The sequence below is a fragment of the Acanthochromis polyacanthus genome, chromosome 12, assembly GCF_021347895.1.
Source record: "Acanthochromis polyacanthus isolate Apoly-LR-REF ecotype Palm Island chromosome 12, KAUST_Apoly_ChrSc, whole genome shotgun sequence".
NCBI classification, from domain to species: domain Eukaryota; kingdom Metazoa; phylum Chordata; class Actinopteri; family Pomacentridae; genus Acanthochromis; species Acanthochromis polyacanthus.
In genome coordinates, this window is record NC_067124.1 from 41,250,270 (window position 1) to 41,273,373 (window position 23,104).

The 23,104-nt window shown below is 44.5% G+C and overlaps 1 protein-coding gene and 1 long non-coding RNA gene across 10 annotated transcripts; one reads left to right on the forward strand and one right to left on the reverse strand.

The window, feature by feature from the left end:
- Positions 1 to 778: 778 nt before the first annotated feature.
- On the forward strand, positions 779 to 22,445 carry pklr (pyruvate kinase L/R). Of its 2 annotated transcripts, none has more exons than XM_051957096.1 (12): positions 779 to 990; positions 9,053 to 9,217; positions 10,452 to 10,543; positions 10,618 to 10,749; positions 11,457 to 11,643; positions 12,588 to 12,861; positions 13,628 to 13,778; positions 16,852 to 17,004; positions 17,079 to 17,245; positions 20,511 to 20,577; positions 21,481 to 21,595; positions 22,073 to 22,445. In XM_051957096.1, the coding sequence occupies exons 2-12, from the start codon at positions 9,079 to 9,081 to the stop codon at positions 22,177 to 22,179; spliced, it is 1,584 nt and encodes a 527-aa protein (XP_051813056.1). In that variant the 5' UTR covers positions 779 to 990; positions 9,053 to 9,078; the 3' UTR covers positions 22,180 to 22,445. The 2 variants fall into 2 exon arrangements, with proteins under 2 accessions (XP_051813056.1, XP_022065030.2); XM_022209338.2 differs by lacking the exon at positions 779 to 990 and adding an exon at positions 3,226 to 3,987.
- On the reverse strand, positions 17,407 to 20,491 carry LOC127536506 (uncharacterized). Of its 8 annotated transcripts, none has more exons than XR_007945525.1 (5): positions 18,838 to 19,602; positions 18,608 to 18,729; positions 18,222 to 18,550; positions 17,996 to 18,164; positions 17,407 to 17,505 (listed from the first exon to the last, which is right to left on the reverse strand). It is a non-coding gene; the product is annotated as an uncharacterized LOC127536506 (long non-coding RNA). The 8 variants fall into 8 exon arrangements; XR_007945519.1 differs by lacking the exon at positions 17,407 to 17,505 and adding an exon at positions 19,675 to 20,491 and having other exon boundaries at positions 18,051 to 18,164; positions 18,838 to 19,396; XR_007945526.1 differs by lacking the exon at positions 17,407 to 17,505 and having other exon boundaries at positions 18,051 to 18,164; positions 18,608 to 18,767; positions 19,484 to 19,618.
- Positions 22,446 to 23,104: the final 659 nt, after the last annotated feature.

The following is a 23,104-nucleotide window of genomic DNA, read 5'->3' on the forward strand; positions in this document are numbered from 1 at the left end:
TCATGTCGGACCCTCTGGAGGACCGCTTTTGGACCACGGGCCTCATGATGGACCCTCTGGAGGACCGCTTTTGGTCCACGGGCCTCATGTCGGACCCTCTGGAGGACCGCTTTTGGTCCACGGGCCTCAGTGACCTCTGGAGGACCGTTTGGTCACGGGGCCATGGGACCTCTGGAGGACCGCTTTTTGGTCCACGGCCTCATGATGGACCCGCTGAGGACCGCTTTTGGGTCCACGGGCCTCATGATGGACCCTCTGGAGGACCGCTTTTGGTCCACGGGCCTCATGTCGGACCCTCTGGAGGACCGCTTTTGGTCCACGGGCCTCATGTCGGACCCTCTGGAGGACCGCTTTTGGACCACGGGCCTCATGATGGACCCTCTGGAGGACCGCTTTGGACCACGGGCCTCATGTCGGACCCTCTGGAGGACCGCTTTTGGACCACGGGCCTCATGGTCGGACCCTCTGGAGGACCGCTTTTGGTCCACGGCCTCATGTCGGACCCTCTGGAGGACCGCTTTTGGACCACGGCCTCATGTCGGACCCTCTGGAGGGACCGCTTTTGGACCACGGGCCTCATGTCGGACCCTCTGGAGGACCGCTTTTGGTCCACGGGCTCATGTCGGACCCTCTGGAGGACCGCTTTTGGACCACGGGCCTCATGTCGGACCCTCTGGAGGACCGCTTTTGGACCACGGGCCTCATGTCGGACCCTCTGGATGGACCTGGGGACACTTTGGTCCACGGGCCTCAGTTGACCCTCTGGAGGACCACTTTTGGACCACGGGCCTCATGTTGGACCCTCCTCCTGCAGACCTTCTGTCTGTGCTTCTGAATCTCTGCAGTCAGTCGTATTAAAACCGTCCTGCTGTCTTCTTTTCTGAGCTGCCGTTACACTCCTGTCCATCAGGTGGCGCTAACCCTCCACAGCTTGTTTACCTGTTGGTCCGTCCTCCTGCTCAGTCTACAGCTGATCCTGACATTCTCCAGGTCGGTCTCCTCGTCCTCCTGAACACCTGAGCTTCCTCTTCTCCTCTTTCCTGCAGCCTTTAAAGCTCCTCTTCTCTCCACTTCCTGTTCTTCTAGTTTACCTCAGATCTTTGATGTTTTCTGCTCCAGATTTCCTTGTTTCTACGTGTCCCTGATTTCTGCTGTTTGCTTTGACTCTGAGAGACATAATTTGTCGTAAACCTGAGGATTCGTGCACCGTGCACGCTCACGTTTCCTCCTAATGAACCGTTTGCTCGTTTAATCTGCAGCTGGTTCTGAATGAAGGTTTAATGTGAAACCTGGTTGAGCTCTCTGGGCTCAGAAACGACCTTCAGTTATCAGATCAGATAGACGATGTGTGCAGGGCAGAAGGTCAGTTTGTCTTCTGGCTGATCATTTACTCCACAGTTCATGCATGAGCCGTGCACGGAGAAAAGGATTTAAGCTGAAGCTGCCGACAGAAGAAGAACATCGTTACAGTGTGGATCTGACGGACGTTTAACCCAACAGAGAAACCTGAAAACAACAAGTTCCAACAATCCAGTCTGTAAATGATTCACTGTCACTGCAGGGTTGCCAGGTTGGTTGGTGTTGATCCTCCGTCAACCGGTTTAGTCTTTTGAATGAGTCATTTATTAATAACTGATGAACATTTAGAACTTAATCTGCTTCATTTCAGCCTCAGAATAATTATTATAGCGATTAATATTTCAGGCAACGATTCCACAACCTGGCAACCCAAACGGTTCTCTGCTTAGAATAATAATGATAATAATGATGATGATAAAAATGATAATAATGATGAGAATCTTTGTTGATGGAGAATTTTTTAAAATGCAAGAAAGAGCTTCACAGTAAAATCATTTAATCACCACATTTAAAATAGAAAAAACAGAAATAAACATAAAATTGAAGCCTGAACACACTGGAAACCAGTTTAAAGAGACCAAAACACACTGGGAACCAGTTTAAAGAGACCAAAACACACTGGGAACCAGTTTGAAACTAGGACTATCTTTCAAAGTTAAACCCACATTTATGTTACGGAGGAATCAGGTAAATAATTTCATGTTGTGTGTTCCTTCTGTTTTATTTTGAAGTCCTCTGTGCTCGTGTGTTGCTGGTGTTTTTACTTCTGCTCTTTGTCTGTTTCCCTCCATTTTAATTGTGCTGATGACTTCCAGCTGGATCCCTGGATAGAAACACCTGTATTTTTACTTCCTGTTTGTTTCCTGTCTGGTCGTCTCATGTTCCTCGTCTGGTTTGTGAGTTTTATTTTTTAAACCCTTCATGTTTTTTGCAGATTGGTTTCCTCCCTTATGGATTTATGTGAGCCGTCCTTTTCATCTCAGGTTTAGTTTTCTAAGCATCATCGCTCGGTTTTTACCTGAACTCTCCCTGAAACGAGTCAAACGATGTGAGAATCAGCGTTTTACTGGAACCTCCTGGACTTGGAGCAGAGTCCAGCAGCTCCTGAGTTAATGAGGAACTGTGTTTTGCTAATCTAATCAGAGCCACAAACACTTCATTGATCCATGAGGGGAAGTGCTGATGTGAAGGTTGGAGATTAACAGAGGTTATCAGTCGGTGGGTTTCTGCAACAGAAGGAAAATCTGTTTTACAAAATGACTTCAGCATTTTTGAAAGCTGGAGGTTGTTGGTTTTTCTGGGTTGGCAGACATCTGCAGGGTTTGCTTTATTTTTGCTTCTCTTTGACTCATCAGAGCTCTGATTTAAAGGTCAAACTGCTTTTCATGACTTTTTCTCTGCTATGGGATCAATAACTGCAGATGGACCCTGTTTCTGTGCGTTCTTAAATGACTTTTAGCAAACCGTCCTTTTCACTGTTTCTTGATCATTTTGCTTCAGCCGCAGGTCCAATAAACTTAAAAGTTCTTACAAGATCCTAGAAGCCTAAATCTGAGTACAAGAAGTTCCATCAGTGGAGACTTTGAGTCCTTCCAGAGCTGGAGGACGTTTTACATCCCATAATACACGTATGAACCTTAAAACATCAGTAGTTCTGAGATCAAATCCATAAAAAAAAATAGGAGCAAAGAATGTTATAAAACTGTTTATAAAATCCAAAATAAGTCTGGAGTTCCCCTAAAATCCCATTTTTCTCATCCCCTGATGACCAAACTGGATCTCTGATGAAACAGAATCTCATTTAAATCTATTTTTATGGTTCTTATTTTTCATTCATGTCTCTGTAATTGTGGGAATGTTCCACAACATGTTAACAGAACCTGGTGATGAGTTGTCTGTCATTTTCTGTCTGGTTTTTGTCGTTTCCATCCTCCATCAGTGTTCCTACAGAATGAGTAGATCAAAGCTATGTCCTCTCTTCTATTTTCCATCTTTTCATCCATTGTCAGCCTTGATTGAATGTCTCTCTCTACCTCATATTATCAGGATCAGACTCATTCTTTGGACTGTTTTCCATCAGTGGTCAGCAGTAACAGCTAGCTAAATATCTAGCTTCTACTAGGACGACTTTAACTCCCCTGCTCTCACAGAATAATTATTAGACATTCTCCCAACATCTTCTCATGTCTAGTTTGTCTGAGCAAAGATGTTTAGTCTGCAGTGGAATAAACCAGAAATCTATAATTTTACCTTTGGAAGACTGTACCAGAGCAGTGGGTTTTAATATAACACAGAAATATTCCGTCCTGCGTGGTGATGCGTCTGATCTGGGTTGTATAATCTGCTGGGTCACTCTGGACCTCGTGAACCCTGATTTTTGGTGTCTGTTGACGAAGCTTTTCCATTTTAGTAACTTATTGGCCGAAGCACCCCTGACTATTTAGATAAGGAGTGGAGGAGAAAGGACGAGGAGGTCGGGGAGTAAAAACTAACCAGAGTCTCAACCAGAGACGAGTGCGGAACGGTAGAGCTGGAGAAGAGCGAGGAGAACATCTGGAAATTTCAGAACAAAGCCAAGAAATAAGACCAAGAGGAGCAGCAGGAAGAGGTTCAGGGAAATCAGAATGGGTGAGTTCAGCGAGGAGCTAAAGGACTGATTTATAGCTGGTAGTGTAACTAGTGCTGGAGTCACTGGTAGACTGGGACCAACACCAGTTTGTTCACTGGTAGACTGGGACCACACCAGTTTGTTCACTGGTAGACTGGGACCACACCAGTTTATGGAGTTACTGTGGGATGAGAAGGAGGTGAAGAGCTGGAAATGGTTTTTGTTTGTAGAGAAAATGTTTGGATAAATGATTAGAATTCACCAAAAAAACATCCTGCTGAGAAACATGATGCTGCCTCCACCGTGCTTCACATCATGATGCTGCCACCACCGTGCTTCACATCATGATGCTGCCACCACCGTGCTTCACATCATGATGCCGCCTCCACCGTGCTTCACATCATGATGCTGCCTCCACCGTGCTTCACATCATGATGCTGCCTCCACCGTGCTTCACATCATGATGCTGCCACCACCGTGCTTCACATCATGATGCCGCCTCCACCGTGCTTCACATCATGATGCTGCCTCCACCATGCTTCACATCATGATCCTGCCTCCACCGTGCTTCACATCATGATGCTGCCTCCACCATGCTTCACATCATGATGCTGCCACCACCGTGCTTCACATCATGATGCTGCCTCCACCGTGCTTCACATCATGATGCTGCCTCCACCGTGCTTCACATCATGATGCTGCCTCCACCCGTGCTTCATCATGATGCTGCCTCCACCGTGCTTCATCATGATGCTGCCTCCACCGTGCTTCACATCATGATGCCGCCACCACCGTGCTTCATCATGATGCTGCCTCCACCGTGCTTCACATCATGATGCCGCCACCACCGTGCTTGACATCATGATGCTGCCTCCACCGTGCTTCACATCATGATGCTGCTCCACCGTGCTTCACATCATGATGCTGCCTCCACCATGCTTCACATCATGATCCTGCCTCCACCGTGCTTCACATCATGATGCTGCCTCCACCGTGCTTCACATCATGATGCTGCCTCCACCATGCTTCACATCATGATCCTGCCTCCACCGTGCTTCATCATGATGCTGCCTCCACCATGCTTCACATCATGATGCTGCCTCCACCATGCTTCACATCATGATCCTGCCTCCACCGTGCTTCACATCATGATGCTGCCTCCACCGTGCTTCATCATGATGCTGCCTCCACCATGCTTCACATCATGATGCTGCCTCCACCATGCTTCACATCATGATCCTGCCTCCACCGTGCTTTCACATCATGATGCTGCCTCCACCGTGCTTCACATCATGATGGCTGCCCTCCACCGTGCTTCACATCATGATCCTGCCTCCACCGTGCTTCATCATGATGCTGCCTCCACCATGCTTCACATCATGATGCTGCTCCACCATGCTTCACATCATGATCCTGCCTCCACCGTGCTTCACATCATGATCCTGCCTCCACTGTGCTTCATCATGATGCTGCCTCCACCGTGCAGTTTTAGACATTTTCGTATTGCTTTGAGTTGCCAGGAGAAGTTAGTGTTTTGTGTTCAGGTAAAGAGGTTCAGGATTTCTCCCTTTACGAGTGATTATGCAACAGCAGGTCATTCAATTTGTCACTCAGCTTCATGTTTGTCTTTATCTGCCCTCTTACCTCAGGGTAACTTATCAGCTGAAAACCTGCAGCGGTCTGAGGCTTAACGCTGCTTTAACGTGTCCACATCATCTTATCAGCCACAGAACTCATTTTGTAACTCCGGTGTCTTTGACCTAACGTTGGCTCTATTTATAGCCGTCCTTCCAGTAACAGGTGTGTGTTTGCAGGTGGACGTGTGTGTGTTTTGTACAGTTTTGTGCGTTTTTGTGTGGTTGTGTCGGAGGATCTCAGTGGGACATGTAATGATGTGTGCAGCAGTGAGGCAGAACTGGGTCAAAGGGAGGTGGAGGGAGGAAAAAACATTGACAGATAACACCGAATCCAGCAGCTGAAGGAGCTTTAAATCCTCCAGGAGTTTCTTCACATGAGCATCGCTGCCCTCCAGAGCTTCAGGGACTCAAATTAAGAACAGCGGCAGCAAATAAAACGCCTCTCCTCGTCAGATACTTCCTCCTTCACCTCTTCAGTCTTGTCTGACCTGATCTGTCTTCCCTCTCGCCTCAGCAGCTCAACTGACCGTGAAATCCTCTACAATGGATGCCATTGTCCTCCGTCTGAGCCTCAGTCAGGAACTCACAGGCTCTATTTCTGCCTTTATGGTCTCAGTTTGTGCAGCTGGTGCTGGACTCACTGGGATTTCATACTGGGAGGCATAACTCACTGGTGTTAGACCAGTTTGACCAGTAAATGTTTGATATGAAGAAGTGAATAGCTGGAAATGGCTTTTTGATGGATCACAAAATGTCATCAGTACCAGAGGAGATGCTGCCTCCACCGTGCTTCACATCATGATGCTGCCTCCACCGTGCTTCACGTCATGATGCTGCCTCCACCGTGCTTCACGTCATGATGCTGTCTCCACCGTGCTTCGTCATGATGCTGCCTCCACCGTGCTTCGTCATGATGCTGCCTCCACCGTGCTTCGTCATGATGCTGCCTCCACCGTGCTTCATCATGATGCTGCCTTCACCGTGCTTCACGTCATGATGCTGCCTCCACCGTGCTTCACGTCATGATGCTGCCTCCACCGTGCTTCGTCATGATGCTGCCTCCACCGTGCTTCGTCATGATGCTGCCTTCACCGTGCTTCACGTCATGATGCTGCCTCCACCGTGCTTCGTCATGATGCTGCCTCCACCGTGCTTCGTCATGATGCTGCCTCCACCGTGCTTCGTCATGATGCTGCCTCCACCGTGCTTCGTCATGATGCTGCCTCCACCGTGCTTCATGTCATGATGCTGCCTCCACCGTGCTTCGTCATGATGCTGCCTCCACCGTGCTTCGTCATGATGCTGCCTTCACCGTGCTTCACGTCATGATACTGCCTTCACCGTGCTTCACGTCATGATGCTGCCTTCACCGTGCTTCACGTCATGATGCTGCCTCCACCGTGCTTCACGTCATGATGCTGCCTCCACCGTGCTTCGTCATGATGCTGCCTCCACCGTGCTTCGTCATGATGCTGCCTCCACCGTGCTTCACGTCATGATGCTGCCTCCACCGTGCTCACGTCATGATGCTGCCTCCACCGTGCTTCACGTCATGATGCTGCCTCCACCGTGCTTCATGTCATGATGCTGCCTCCACCGTGCTTCATGTCATGATGCTGCCTCCACCGTGCTTCGTCATGATGCTGCCTCCCACCGTGCTTCACGTCATGATGCTGCCTCCACCGTGCTTCACGTCATGATGCTGCCTCCACCGTGCTTCACGTCATGATGCTGCCTCCACCGTGCTTCACGTCATGATGCTGCCTCCACCGTGCTTCACGTCATGATGCTGCCTCCACCGTGCTTCGTCATCATGATGCTGCCTCCACCGTGCTTCACGTCATGATGCTGCCTCCACCGTGCTTCACGTCATGATGCTGCCTCCACCGTGCTTCGTCATCATGATGCTGCCTCCACCATGCTTCACATCATGATGCTGCCTCCACCGTGCTTCACGTCATGATGCTGCCTCCACCGTGCTTCACGTCATGATGCTGCCTCCACCGTGCTTGCTGATGAATGAAAATGTTGCTGTGCTGGATGTGAAATCACACATTTATACCATAAAACACTCAAATATTGAGCTTCAGTCACACACAGTTAAAAAATCAGTGAATGCAAGTTGGACTTATTTGAGAGTCGTTAGTGAGTAGTTTCCCTCAGTTCCGTTGTCATTTGCTTCTGGATTGTTTTTTTTTTTTTTGGTTTAAATTGCATGTTGAGGACGTAGAACAACAGGCTGGACCAGAGGGAAAATAAAACCACCTCTGAAGAAGCGTGGTGTCTGTTTGCCTTCAGTTCTTCCCCCACAGAGACTTAGATTATATATTATTAAACTGTTCTCTGCTGGAAAACAACCTGAGATCTGCTGCTTTCATCTGCTCCAAATGTCACCACAAGAACTTTCATATTTCCTCCGTGTTATCAGAGCCGCTGTCTGCTTTCAAAATGTCGTTTTCTGCTTGTCAGAGATCATCTGAGCAGCAGTTTATTGTTTTCTACCGTCTACGGTCCGACAGCTGGATGTAAATCTTGGAGACCTGCAGGCGACGCTTTAATGTCAGATCTGATGTGGAACAAACCTCTCTGACGCCACGCTGCAGTAAAGAACTGAACAAATACAAAGACTAACAGCAGTGTACGGTTTCTGCACAATATACTGAAAAATTGTTTGAACTTGTGCTCGGGTCATGGATGCTCCACAAAGCTAAGAGTATTATTGCACACCCTGACCACGCACTGAAGCACAAGTTTGGGTTGATGCCCTCTGGGAGGCGCTATCTCACTCCCAGTAGGAAAACAAACCGATACGCCAACTCTTTTATTCCTTCTGCTGTCAGGCTTTTAAATAATAGTGACAGTGTTGTTTTGTAGTTTTGATGCGTTTTAGGTATGTATGGATATTGTGCACTTTATTGCTGGACCCTTCACCTGACCTTTGACAGATCCAAGTCAAATGTATGTAGAATGTGTGTTTAATGTCCTGTCCTGCTGCGACCCATGTCTGCAAACTGAATTGTCCCTAATCTGAATCTGAAACTCTAAATCTGAAGCTTTGTTGGACCAAAAACAAGAATGTCTGTTGACAGCAGGACACTGTAAAAACAGACAAAAATGTGACACAAAACAACACAAATGAGACTTAATAATGGAAAGAAAACTACAGAAACGCGTCAAATATGAACATAAAAAGGGCACAAACAAAATGACCAAAAGGACAGGACATGAAATGACACCGATGAGAGACTGAAGTGCAGTGAAATGCTGCTTGGTAGTTTTTGCAGTGAAACGCCGTGAAGATCTTTGGACTAAACAGGACATTTGATGGTGATTTTTAATCCAGAACCGAAGCAGGAACTCTGTGGTTGTTTCCAGTTCAACTCTTCTGTCTTGGTTCGTCTTCTGGGTGGATTCAGACTCTAACCAAGCCGCTGGTTTCTGCCTCCAGCTCTGATCCGGAGATACTCGGAGGCCATGGCGCTGCCCGACTCCTTCATCCAGCGGCAGCAGCTGGACGCCAGCATGGCCGACACCTTCCTGGAACACCTGTGTCTGCTGGACATCGACCAGGAGCCAATCACAGCGAGGAACACCAACATCATCTGCACCATCGGTGAGTTTATTCTGAACACTTTACCCAGTTTTACTGCTGTTTTCACTTTGTTTTTTCTGCTTTCTCTTTCTTTTTAGTGTTTTTAATGAACTTTAATGTCTTTTCTTTATGTTTAACTTTTGTTTTCTAACATTTCTTGTCTTTTTAAAAATATTTTACTGCTGCTTTTCAGTGTTTTACTGTGTTTTCTTACTGCTGTCTTTTGCTTTTACTGTTTTTATTGGGTTTTCTTTTCTTTTTTAACATTGTACTGTTGCTTTTTAATATTTTTATTGTTTTGTCTTTTCTTCATGTTTATTGTTGCTTTCTAACATTTAATTGTCTTTTCTTTCTCTTTGCTCTGTTTTCAACCCTTTTATTGTCTCGTCTTAATGTTTTAGATTTACTTTTAAACGTTTTACCATTACCAAAAGCTTTTATTGTCCTCTCTGACTGCTTTACTTTAAAGCTTTAACTGTCTTTTCTAAGCATTTTACAGTTGCTTTTAACGGTTTGACTGTGTATTTTTAAGGTTTTACAGCTGATTTATAATGTTTTATAGTGTTTTCTAACCTTGTAATGGATGTTCTAGATGTTTAACTGCTGCTTTTTAGTGTTTTACTGCGTCTTCTTAATAATTTGCTGCTGATTTTTAGTGTTTACTGCGTCTTCTTAATAATTTGCTGCTGATTTTTAGTGTTTTACTGCGTCTTCTTAATAATTTGCTGCTGATTTTTAGTGTTTTACTGCGTCTTCTTAATGATTTGCTGCTGATTTTTAGTGTTTTACTGCGTCTTCTTAATGATTTGCTGCTGATTTTTAGTGTTTTACTGCGTCTTCTTAATGATTTGCTGCTGATTTTTAGTGTTTTACTGCGTCTTCTTAATGATTTGCTGCTGATTTTTAGTGTTTTACTGCGTCTTCTTAATGATTTGCTGCTGATTTTTAGTGTTTTTGTGTCCTGTTGAGGGTTGATTGTCTTTTTGCAATGCTTTACTTGTTGTTTTTAGTGTTTTAATGCATTTTATTGCCATTTAATGAGGTTTTATAGTTGCTTTTTAGTGTTTTTTAACATGTTTTATGACATTTAATTGTCGTTTGTTGATGTTTTACTGTCGGTTTTAATGTTTTCATGTGTATTTTATCATCTTTTTAAAAATCATTCTGTTGTGTTTTCACGTTTTATCGTGTTTCTGGAGTTCAGAGGGTTAAATATTTGAATAAATGTGGATTCTTTGGCTCTTATTTCCTTCAGGTCCGGCCTCTCGATCGATCTCCAAGCTCCAGGAGATGGTGAAAGCTGGGATGAACATCGCTCGTCTGAATTTCTCTCACGGCTCTCATGAAGTAGGTTCAGAGGACGTCGGTCTGTCTTTGGTGTCTCTCCTCTTTTCCTCGTATTGATCTTCTGTCTCTTCCAGTATCACGGAGAAACCATCAAGAACATCCGGGAGGCGGTGGAGACGGTGACCTCCGACCCGCTGTACTACCGGTCGGTCGCCATCGCTCTGGACACCAAGGGGCCGGAGATCAGAACCGGATTAGTGAAAGGGGTGAGCACGCTGCCTTCCATCCGTCAGACGGTTTAACCGACCAGAAACGTGCAGAAAATATTCGTTCTTTTACTGACAAATAACCGAAGCTGCAGGAAAACAGAGGAAATGCTCTAAAACCTGCTGAGTAGTTTCATTAGAAGACGAACCAAAAAAGGAAACACAAAATGACCATAAAGAGACAAAACTGTCAAAGAACGACCAAAACAAGACGCAAAGTGAGAAAAAATAAGAAGCAAAACAAGAAAAACCAGACGGAGAATACAGAGACACGAAACAGCACAGTGGGACAGCGTGACCACAAAACGACAAAAATGTCCTAAAGAGTCACAAAAAATGACCAAAACAAGACACAAAATGAGAAAGAAATGAAGGCAAAGCGACAGAAATAAGACAAAACTGTCCTAAAAATGCATAAAGCGACCAAAACGTACCAGAAAATCTGAAAAACATCAAAGTGACAGAAAATGATCTAATAATGTGTAACATGATGTTAATAATGATAATAGTCATGGAATATCTTCCAGTGGTGGAAGTTTTGTTTGAGGAGCTCAGGAGCTTCTGGAAGCTGATCTTTCTGCACAAGTTTCTTCCTTTTCTGCATCATTTTAGGTCTCGTAAACTCCAGCAGTCCTTCTTGTTTTAGCGGTCATTACATCATTACTTTAAGTCCTGAGATCTCTTCCTGTCATGATTCGTGTTTTCAGAAGGTGGAGGAGGAGGTGGAGCTGCAGAAAGGCAGCAGCGTTCGAGTCCTGACGGCAGCAGACGATAAAGACAAGACAGACGGGTCGCTGATCTGGGTCGACTATCCCAGCCTGCCCAAAGTCCTCAGCAAAGGGAGACGGATCTACATCGACGACGGACTCATCGCCCTCAAAGTCAAAGAAATGGGTAAAGATTAGAGGATACGATGCTCAAACTGATGTTACACAACTTATATGATAAGTTTTGGGGATAGCTTTTCTGAGTTTCTTGGTCTCTTAACGTCTTCTGAGTGATTCCAGTCGACTACAGCTGCTGACTCCTCTGATCCAGTTTAAACAGAACCATTAGATCCACTCATTAGACTCAAACTCTACAGGGGGAATGTCTGAGGAGCTCAGATCTGGTCCTGAATGAGGACTGGTTTCTAAGAGTAGCTTAGGTTTGGTTTTAGACTTTTTCAGCACTGGTTCTGAACATTGTTTTGGACTGGTTTATGCCTGATTTTGGTCCTGGTTTTAGACCTTTTTAGGGACTGGTTTCAAATGGACCCATCAAGAACCTGAAGAACCAAGTCGGAAAGACCACAAGTTTAGTGGAACTGAACCAGTTCCAGTTTTTGAGAATAATTTCAGACATATTTCCAGTCACCTCGGACGATTCTGGAGTCAATCTGGAGAACTTTAGACAGGTTTTTAGTCATTTTGGACAAGAAAGACAACAAATGGAGTGGAACTGCACCAGAATTGGAAGTATAATGATACCGCCACCTCCATGCTTGATGGTAGGGTTAGAGTCCAGAGGAGTCGAAGACAAACTAGAAGATTGAAACCAGAAGAACTGAACCGAGGTGGAAATGAACCAAATATTAGTATTTCTGTCAGTATATTTTTGATATCTGTAGTCGTATTTCCAGAAGACCTTAAATAAATATGTGAAGGAACTAAAATCCATGATTGGTTTTCATGACAAAGATTCATGTTTCGATGATGAGTTCTAGGAGCCTTTGGAGACTGAAGACTGTCATGATATTCATGGACTTTACAAATGGATGGAAGCTTTTATTCCCATAAAAACCTTCTGTGTGATGTTAGTCTCCTGACAGAACCTCCTTCTCCACGGTTCCTCTGCAGGTCCAGACTGGGTGGACACCGTGGTGGAGGCCGGCGGCGTCCTCTGCAGCCGTAAAGGCGTCAACCTGCCAGGCTGCGACCTGATTGGGATGCAGGCGGTCAGCGAGCGCGACGAGGCCGACCTTCGCTTCGGCGTGGCTCAGGGCGTCGACATGGTGTTCGCCAGCTTCATCCGCTCAGCGCAGGACGTGAAGGACGTCCGGAGGGCCCTGGGAGCCCACGGACGAGGAATCAAGGTCATCAGCAAGGTGGAGAGTCGGCAGGGAGTCGTGAAGTGAGTCCATGTTCTCAAGATGTTGTTGAGGAACACATTAGAAAACCTACTAAACTTTTCCACAATGATGTTCTCAATCCAACGTCTGGAGAACGTTTTCAAGATTTTATCCAGACAATGTTCCATGAAAAAAGGAAGAACAACTTAGAAAACACAGTAAAAAGTAGCAATCAAACATTCAATAAACACTATAAAACATCAATAAAATGCAATAAATCATCAAAAAACACAATAAAACATTAGACAACACATTAAAAAGCAACAGTGAAGCGTTAAAAAAAGACTATAAACATCAACAACACACAATAAGTCATTAATAAAACATGAAAAATTAACAGAACAACATTAAGAAAAAGACAATCAAACGTCAACAAAACAGTGAAACGTTAAAAAGCAACAATAAAACATTCTGTATATGATGTTCATGAGGTAACGCATGAAGAATGTTCTTCTAAAACATCGTGGACTTCAGACTGGCGTGGAGGAAGACGTCATGAAGCAGTGATGAGGTTCAAGCAGGAACCATGGCTCCATCATGGAGGATCTCTGGTGACTTAAAGCTGTCAGACCTCCATCTCTCATCTCCTGCTGCTGACTAGAGATAAAGTTTTCCATTTCTGATGAATGTCTGACGTCTCCTTCAGCTGCTTAGATCTTCACCTCCTGCTGCTGCTTTCACATCTGGATTTGGAGGATTTAAATCCCACACTTCATTAACTCGTTCCTCCTTTTCTTCGCCTCCTTTTCGCTCTGATCCATACTCCAGCTTCGAGGAGATCCTGGCCGAGAGTGACGGCGTGATGGTTGCCAGGGGCGACCTGGGCATCGAGATCCCGGCGGAGAAGGTCTTCATCGCCCAGAAGATGATGATCGGACGCTGCAACTCCGCCGGCAAACCGGTCATCTGTGCGACGCAGGTAACGTTTCTGTCATTTTGTGTTTTGCTTTATTTGCTGCTTTGTGTATCGTTTTGTCATTTTGTGGGGTTTTTGTCTCGCTTGTGTCATTTGTCTCATTTTTTGTTGTTTTGTTTCTTGCTTTTGTTGTTTTATGTTTCGCTTTATTAGTTGTTTTCTGTGTCATTTTGTGTTTTTATTTGTTTCACTTGTGTCTTGTTTTTGTTGCTTTTGTCATTTTTTTGTCGTTTGTCTCATGGTTTTGTCGTTTTTTTGTCTGGCTTGTGTCGCATCTTAGGGCTTCAAAAAGGCATGTATTTTGTCCAAAGAAGAAAGTAAAAGAACAAACACATTTAGGTTCTTAATAAACTGTGAAATGTCCTGAATGTAAAGACAGATGTTGACGAGTTTTCAGATGTTTTCTGGGTAAATTCATGCTTCTGTGATCTCAGCATGTCTATTAAATCTCTGAAAAACAGAGAAAATGGACATAAAGTGATAAACGTGGTCTTTTATCGCTCTAAGAGGAACCATTGAACGATGCGATCGATGAATCCATCAGTAGTGAACGCTCTGTGCAGGTTGGTGTGGTTTTCAGAGGGAGGAGTAACAAGTCAATAGAAGCAGACAGACGGAGGTTTATTCAGGAGTCTGGAGCCGATGGAGGATTAGATGAGGTCAGAACGAAGACGTGAGTCAACGAAGCTGCAGGACGGCAGCAGTAGAACCGTGAAAACAGAGTTTGTTCATGTTCCATTTTTAAGAAGGTAACGCTCCATTAAAAATGATTAGGGACAGCTGGGGGTGAAACATGAGCCGTAGGTTGGACAAATTATTAGTTTATATTCATTATCATGGTTAGAAATGGTAAATGAAGGATTACGATGCATGTAATGAAGTAAAGACGGAGCTTAAAAGTCCATGAATGAATGAATTAGACCTGAACAGCATCATGTCCAGCATCATGTCCAGCATCATGTCCAGCATCGGGTCCAGCATCGGATCCAGCATCGGGTCCAGCATCGGATCCAGCATCATGTCCAGCATCGGGTCCAGCATCGGGTCCAGCATCGGGTCCAGCATCGGGTCCAGCATCGGGTCCAGCATCGGATCCAGCATCAGGTCCAGCATCATGTCCAGCATCGGGTCCAGCATCAGGTCCAGCATCATGTCCAGCATCATGTCCAGCATCGGGTCCAGCATCGGATCCAGCATCAGGTCCAGCATCATGTCCAGCATCGGGTCCAGCATCATGTCCAGCATCGGGTCCAGCATCGGGTCCAGCATCGGGTCCAGCATCAGGTCCAGCATCATGTCCAGCATCATGTCCAGCATCAGGTCCAGCATCAGGTCCAGCATCGGGTCCAGCATCGGGTCCAGCATCAGGTCCAGCATCATGTCCAGCATCGGGTCCAGCATCGGGTCCAGCATCAGGTCCAGCATCAGGTCCAGCATCGGATCCAGCATCAGGTCCAGCATCATGTCCAGCATCATGTCCAGCATCAGGTCCAGCATCAGGTCCAGCATCGGGTCCAGCATCGGGTCCAGCATCAGGTCCAGCATCATGTCCAGCATCGGGTCCAGCATCGGGTCCAGCATCGGGTCCAGCATCGGGTCCAGCATCAGGTCCAGCATCGGGTCCAGCATCGGGTCCAGCATCGGGTCCAGCATCAGGTCCAGCATCATGTCCAGCATCAGGTCCAGCATCAGGTCCAGCATCGGGTCCAGCATCATGTCCAGCATCAGGTCCAGCATCATGTCCAGCATCGGGTCCAGCATCGGGTCCAGCATCAGGTCCAGCATCATGTCCAGCATCGGGTCCAGCATCGGGTCCAGCATCGGGTCCAGCATCGGGTCCAGCATCGGGTCCAGCATCGGGTCCAGCATCATGTCCAGCATCGGGTCCAGCATCGGGTCCAGCATCGGGTCCAGCATCGGGTCCAGCATCAGGTCCAGCATCGGGTCCAGCATCGGGTCCAGCATCGGGTCCAGCATCAGGTCCAGCCTGGAGCTCGTTTGGTGACGTCAGACTGTGATTGAGGGGATCTGGTCTCATTTAGTGCTTTTCAGGTTCTAACATCTGGAACACAACATCTGGCTGGGAAAACGTTCCCACAACGCTCTGCAGTCATTTCTGAAGTAAAGGTTTAAATCAAACATCCAGAGAACCTTTTAAGTTCAACGTTTAGGAACCAACGTTTCAGGAACCAAACAAACGTTCTCCAGATGTTAGCGAGGCGTCAGATGACTTTTATAAAACATTCCTCTGATGGGATATTTGAACAACGGTGGAACAGTTTGGTTGCAAAGGAGGAACGTTCTGTGTGACATTAGAGCAGAACAGTTTGACAACATCATCACCAAACATTTCTGGAACATCTTTAGTTCTCCCAGCTGGCAGGGAACGTTCCCACAACATTGGACAACAAACGTTCTAAACGTGTAAAGAACGTTTGTACAGTTCCTCTGTTTGAGGTCCTGATGTCAACATTCAGAGGACGTAGTCAGAAACACAGAATATGTTCCATCACAACAAAGGAGGAACGTTCTCAAACCAACATTCACAAAATGTTCTCCAGATGTTAGAGATAATAACATCAGATGGTTTTTATAAAACATTGCTTGATGGGATATTTTAACAACGGTGGAACAGTTTGGTTGCTCTGTTCTGAGGATGTTTTGGGGGCGTCACACAAACTTCTCCTAATTTTGGATCATTTTTAAAATCTCATTTCAGACAATTTTTAACTCATTTTGAGCTATTTTGACTATTTTTGACTATTTTAAATCATTTTGGACAACTTTTAGCTCATATCACGGAAATTTTAGCTAATTGTGGGTAATTTTTACCTCATAGAAGACAATTTTTAAATCATTTTGAGCTATTTTTATCTCATTTTTGACCATTTTAAGTCATTCTGGACAATTTTTAGCTCATATCAGACACATTTTTAATCATTTTGGGTAATTTGGAAGGCCCTTACCCCTTTGCTTAGTTAAATCAAACTGTAGACCTTTTTTGGTGTAAATGCATATATGAAGGTGTGATGTGTGCAAATGTTAAGATTCCCACCAGTGTTTGTGTGTTGTGTAGATGCTGGAGAGCATGGTGTCTCACCCTCGACCCACCAGAGCGGAGAGCAGTGACGTGGCCAACGCCGTGCTGGACGGCGCCGACTGCGTGATGCTATCTGGAGAAACCGCCAAAGGCCTGTTTCCTGTGGAGGCAGTGGCCATGATGCACTCGGTGTGTGTCTGTGTGTCTGCTGTTGTGTCGCTGATGTGATGAACTCCGGTAACCTCCGTCCTCTCGTCCCTCAGATCTGCAGGGAGGCCGAAGCCGCCATCTTCCACCAGCAGCTGTTCGAGGAGCTCCGCCGCCTGACGCCGCTGTCCTCTGACCCCACCGAGGTCACGGCCATCGGCGCCGTCGAGTCATCCTTCAAATGCTGCGCTGGAGCCATCATCGTCCTCACCAGCAGCGGCAGGTCAGCAAAGCAAACACACCCCAGGAGAAGGATTTACTGTCTGATGTTTGAGTATCACAGTTAGATTAGCATCAACACAACCATCACATATTAACCTGGAATCAGCAGACGCTTAGCTTAGCTTGGCATAACACAACCATCGAATATAAACCTGGAGTCAGCAACCATTTAGCTTAGCTTAGCATCAACACTACCATCGCATATAAACCTGGAGTCAGCAACCTTTTAGCTTAGCATCAACACAACCATCACATATAAACCTGGAGACAGCAGTCAGTTAGCTTAGCTTAGCATAACACAGCCATCACATATAAACCTGGAGTCAGCATCCAATTAGCTTAGCATCAACACTACCATCACATATAAACCTGGAGTCAGCAGCCAGTTAGCTTAGCTTAGCATCAACACTACCATCACATATAAACCTGGAGTCAGCAGTCGGTTGGCTTAGCATCAACACAACCATCACATATAAACCTGGAGACAGCAGCCAGTTAGCTTAGCTTAGCATAACACAACCATCACATATAAACCTGGAGACAGCAGTCAGTTAGCTTAGCTTAGCATAACACAGCCATCACATATAAACCTGGAGTCAGCATCCAATTAGCTTAGCATCAACACTACCATCACATATAAACCTGGAGTCAGCAGCCAGTTAGCTTAGCTTAGCATCAACACTACCATCACATATAAACCTGGAGTCAGCAGTCGGTTGGCTTAGCATCAACACAACCATCACATATACACCTGGAGACAGCAGCCAGTTAGCTTAGCTTAGCATAACACAGCCATCGCATATAAACCTGGAGTCAGCAACCATTTAGCTTAGCTTAGCATCAACACAACCATCACATATAAACCTGGAGACAGCAGCCAGTTAGCTTAGCTTAGCATAACACAGCCATCGCATATAAACCTGGAGTCAGCAACCATTTAGCTTAGCTTAGCATCAACACTACCATCGCATATAAACCTGGAGTCAGCAACCTTTTAGCTTAGCATCAACACAACCATCACATATACACCTGGAGACAGCAGCCAGTTAGCTTAGCTTAGCATAACACAGCCATCGCATATAAACCTGGAGTCAGCAACCTTTTAGCTTAGCATCAACACAACCATCACATATACACCTGGAGACAGCAGCCAGTTAGCTTAGCTTAGCATAACACAGCCATCGCATATAAACCTGGAGTCAGCAACCTTTTAGCTTAGCTTAGCATCAACACAACCATCACATATAAACCTGGAGACAGCAGCCAGTTAGCTTAGCTTAGCATAACACAGCCATCGCATATAAACCTGGAGTCAGCAACCATTTAGCTTAGCTTAGCATCAACACTACCATCGCATATAAACCTGGAGTCAGCAACCTTTTAGCTTAGCATCAACACAACCATCACATATACACCTGGAGACAGCAGCCAGTTAGCTTAGCTTAGCATAACACAGCCATCGCATATAAACCTGGAGTCAGCAACCTTTTAGCTTAGCATCAACACAACCATCACATATACACCTGGAGACAGCAGCCAGTTAGCTTAGCTTAGCATAACACAGCCATCGCATATAAACTTGGAGTCAGCAACCTTTTAGCTTAGCTTAGCATCAACACAACCATCACATATAAACCTGGAGACAGCAGCCAGTTAGCTTAGCTTAGCATAACACAGCCATCACATATAAACCTGGAGTCAGCATCCAATTAGCTTAGCATCAACACTACCATCACATATAAACCTGGAGTCAGCAGCCAGTTAGCTTAGCTTAGCATCAACACTACCATCACATATAAACCTGGAGTCAGCAGTCGGTTGGCTTAGCATCAACACAACCATCACATATAAACCTGGAGACAGCAGCCAGTTAGCTTAGCTTAGCATAACACAACCATCGAATATAAACCTGGAGTCAGCAGCCAGTTAGCTTAGCTTAGCATAACACAGCCATCACATATAAACCTGGAGTCAGCATCCAATTAGCTTAGCATCAACACAACCATCGAATATAAACCTGGAGTCAGCAGCCAGTTAGCTTAGCTTAGCATCAACACTACCATCACATATAAACCTGGAGTCAGCAGTCGGTTGGCTTAGCATCAACACAACCATCACATATACACCTGGAGACAGCAGCCAGTTAGCTTAGCTTAGCATAACACAGCCATCGCATATAAACCTGGAGTCAGCAACCATTTAGCTTAGCTTAGCATCAACACAACCATCACATATAAACCTGGAGACAGCAGCCAGTTAGCTTAGCTTAGCATAACACAGCCATCGCATATAAACCTGGAGTCAGCAACCATTTAGCTTAGCTTAGCATCAACACAACCATCACATATAAACCTGGAGACAGCAGCCAGTTAGCTTAGCATCAACACAACCATCACATATACACCTGGAGACAGCAGCCAGTTGGCTTACCTTAGCATAACACAGCCATCGCATATAAACCTGGAGTCAGCATCCAATTAGCTTAGCTTAGCATCAACACAACCAGACAGATGACAGCAGACAAGATTAAAATCTGTGAAAATAGTTTCTTCTCTGGTTGAACATGTTTGTGCTGTCTGTGGTTGGATTCTTCCCTCCTTCATCTCTGAGCTAAGCGGCTGCTGCTTCACATTTGGGAGAAACAACCAAAACATGAAATGAAACCTAAAACACTGAGTATCTGTGGCCTGGAGCTGCTAAATCATCAGGATGAATGTTAATCCTTGGAATCCGGCCATGTGTTCAGAGACACACTGAAGGTTTCAACCTGAATAAAAAGAGTTCAGGTTCTCTGAAGGTTCCACATGTTTTTATCCCAGAGCTTCAGACTGAATATTACAAGAATGTTTGCTGACCCTGAAGGAGAGCCTGATGCTGTTTAATGTTTTTATCACCTTCTGTTGGTCCCCAACCTGATATAAAATACCTCTGCTCCAGAAACGCACATGAACATCTCCCTATGTACAATACAGAAGACTGGAAATACAACAGAACACCATGATGCTGCTTCCACCATGCTTCATCATGATGCTGCCTCCACCGTGCTTCACATCATGATGCTGCCTCCACCGTGCTTCAGAGGTGTCATGTGGTCTCCCTCAGTCATCTCTGTTTTTCTAGATTCATTTATTTTACGTTTTCTGCAGTTTTTATATCATTTTATTTCAGGTGAATGACGTTCATGAAGCTGCTTCAGTTTCTTCCACTGAGGTGTCGTCCATTTGTGACGCTATATAATTATTAATTATGTAATTCTTTCCATCCAGGTCGGCTCACCTGCTGTCCAGGTATCGTCCTCGGTGTCCGATCATCGCCGTCACCAGGAGTCCGCAGGTGAAAATCAGATTTTTCTTTAACCCTTTGAAGTTCACTGTTGCATAAATATACCATCAGTTTATTTTTTTGAATATTATTCTATTATTTATGTATTTTTACTCTTTTCCTATATTTGTTACATTTTCTTTTTTTTCTCTTGTGCTCATTTTGTTTCTATATTTAGGTCTTACAGGGTTAAATCTAATAACTCGGCTGCCTTCCTGCTGAAACACGGTTTTACTGAGGATGACTCACTTTTGTAAAATATGTGCTGCTGTAAACAGAACTCACTGATCAGCAGCTTTATTAGAGGCTGTATTTACGTTTTATAGAGGTTTCTGCAGAACATTTAGTTGTGAGCTCATGAAATAACATTTATCATTTTAAAGCAATCCGTCAGCGCCCTCTTTAGAGAAGAAAACTGGAAAAACATTTTCAGCTCTGTTCAACTGCACTTTACTGCATTTTGAAGATTTTACCTGTTTTATTCAATTACAAATAATATTTTTTATTTTATTACGATTATTCATATTTTTATGGTTAAAAAAAGCAAATCAAAACTGTCATTATTGTCAATGTAAAAATTGTAAAATATTTTACGTGACCATAAAATATTTTTTTAAACCGTATTTAAATGATCAAGAAAATGTAGAATTAATAATATTTCACGTTTTTGAAGGAAAAATTATGTATAAGGCAATTTAAAGATGATACGTATTTTTAAAGGGTATTTTACAGGTTTTCCCCGAATCGTTCCTGAGTCAAAACTGTCACAAAGAGACAGAAAAAAACACAAACGAGACTCAAAACAACAAAACTGAGAGACAAAATGACAAAAACGAGACAAACAATCAAAACAGGACACAAACCGACCAAGTTGACACAGAAAATGATGTGAGTGTTTTCTGCTGAATGCCTCAGGTGGCCCGTCAGTCCCAGCTGCTCAGAGGAGTGTTTCCTGTCCTCTACCATCCACTTCCTGCTCCGGTTTGGGCCGACGACGTGGACGGCAGAGTCAACTTTGGGATGGACATCGGTCAGTTGGTTTCTCTTCTTTCTGCCTCTTATAACAGTCAGTCCAGAGCTTTACATCCCATAATCCACGTATTAAACCCTAAAACATCAGTATTTCTGAGACCAAATCTATAAAAACAAGGACAAGTTTATAAAATACCAAATAAGTCTTGAGTTCCCCTACAGTCCCATTTTCTCTTGTCCCCCTAAAGACCAAACAGAATCTAATCTACATCTACTTTTGTTCTTATTTTTTCATTCATGTCTCTGTAATTGTGGGAACATTTTTTAATCAACATGATATTTAAAATAATAATAATTATTATTCATAAAAAGTGTCCCAACACATGTTAGCAGAACCTGGTGATGAGGTTTGTCCTTTGTGTCTAGTTTTTTTCGTTTTGTGTCTCGTTTGTTGTTTTGTGTCAGTTTTGTCGTTTTGCTTCTCGCCCAGTTGTGGAATAATGATCCGTCCATAAATCCGTCTAATCCTCCACAGGAAAGGCCCGAGGCTTCTTTAAATCCGGTGACATGGTGATCGTGGTGACAGGATGGATTCCAAGCTCCGGTCACACCAACATCATGAGGGCGGTGAACGTCCCATAACAGCAGAACCTCAGGGGAACCTTAGTGGAACCTTTACAGAACCTTTACAGAACCTCCTGGATGACGTCCAGACCTTAGCTCTTATCGTGGAGACGTGATGGAAACCTGAGAGCAGCGTCTTCCATTAAATCAGAAGCTTTTAGATGTAATCAGGAAGTAGAGGACTCTTGAATGTCGATGACTCCCCTTTCAAAATAAAGCTTGAACCTTGAATGTCAGTTCTGTTCTGTAGCTGCAAGTTTTAAATAAAAAACATCTAAACTCTGGTTTCTGCTTCTTAAATGTGATTATTTGCTGTTTTTCCCACCTCTGACCGTAAACTGATATATTTGACAAAACTGAGACACAAAGAAATAAAACTGAGACACAAAACGACAAAAACAGGAATTTAGGCCCAGTTTGCACGTACTGTTTTGTGTTATTTAGGGAATATTTTGAGTCATTTAGGAAAATGTAGTCATCTGGGGGACATTTCAAGTAACCAGGGGCTAATTTAGCTTTTTTTGAACAATTTTGGTGTCATTTTGTGAAGTCTTGGACAATTTGAAGTTTTTTGGCCGAGATCCAGTCATTCTGGAAAAGTTTCAAGTACTTTTGGTCAAACTTTATGATCATTTTGAATGAGTTTAGCCTGAATTTGAGTCATCTAAGACCAGTGCCATGTTCTTTTGGATACATTTTAACTGAGTTTGGGTCATTTTGGCCAGAAATCAAATCATCTGAACTCATTTTGCACAGAGTGTGAGCTGTGTAATATTAAATTACTTTTGGAAATATTTTGAGTCATTTCGGACAAATTGTGAGTAATGTTGAAACTGTCCACAGAAGTTGATGTGAGGAAATGTTCCTCCCTGAGCAGCAGAAAAGATTTTTTCTTTTAACTTGGCAGGAAGTGAGACAGGAAGTGAGGTCATAAACTGGACAC

What these genes read in the sequence shown, in the direction of transcription:
- pklr (XM_022209338.2), top strand. An exon ending in CCTCAAAGTCAAAGAAATGG is followed by an intron (nt 11,644 to 12,587) that starts GTAAAGATTAGA and finishes GTTCCTCTGCAG; the next exon opens with GTCCAGACTGGGTGGACACC. An exon ending in CGGTCATCTGTGCGACGCAG is followed by an intron (nt 13,779 to 16,851) that starts GTAACGTTTCTG and finishes TGTGTTGTGTAG; the next exon opens with ATGCTGGAGAGCATGGTGTC.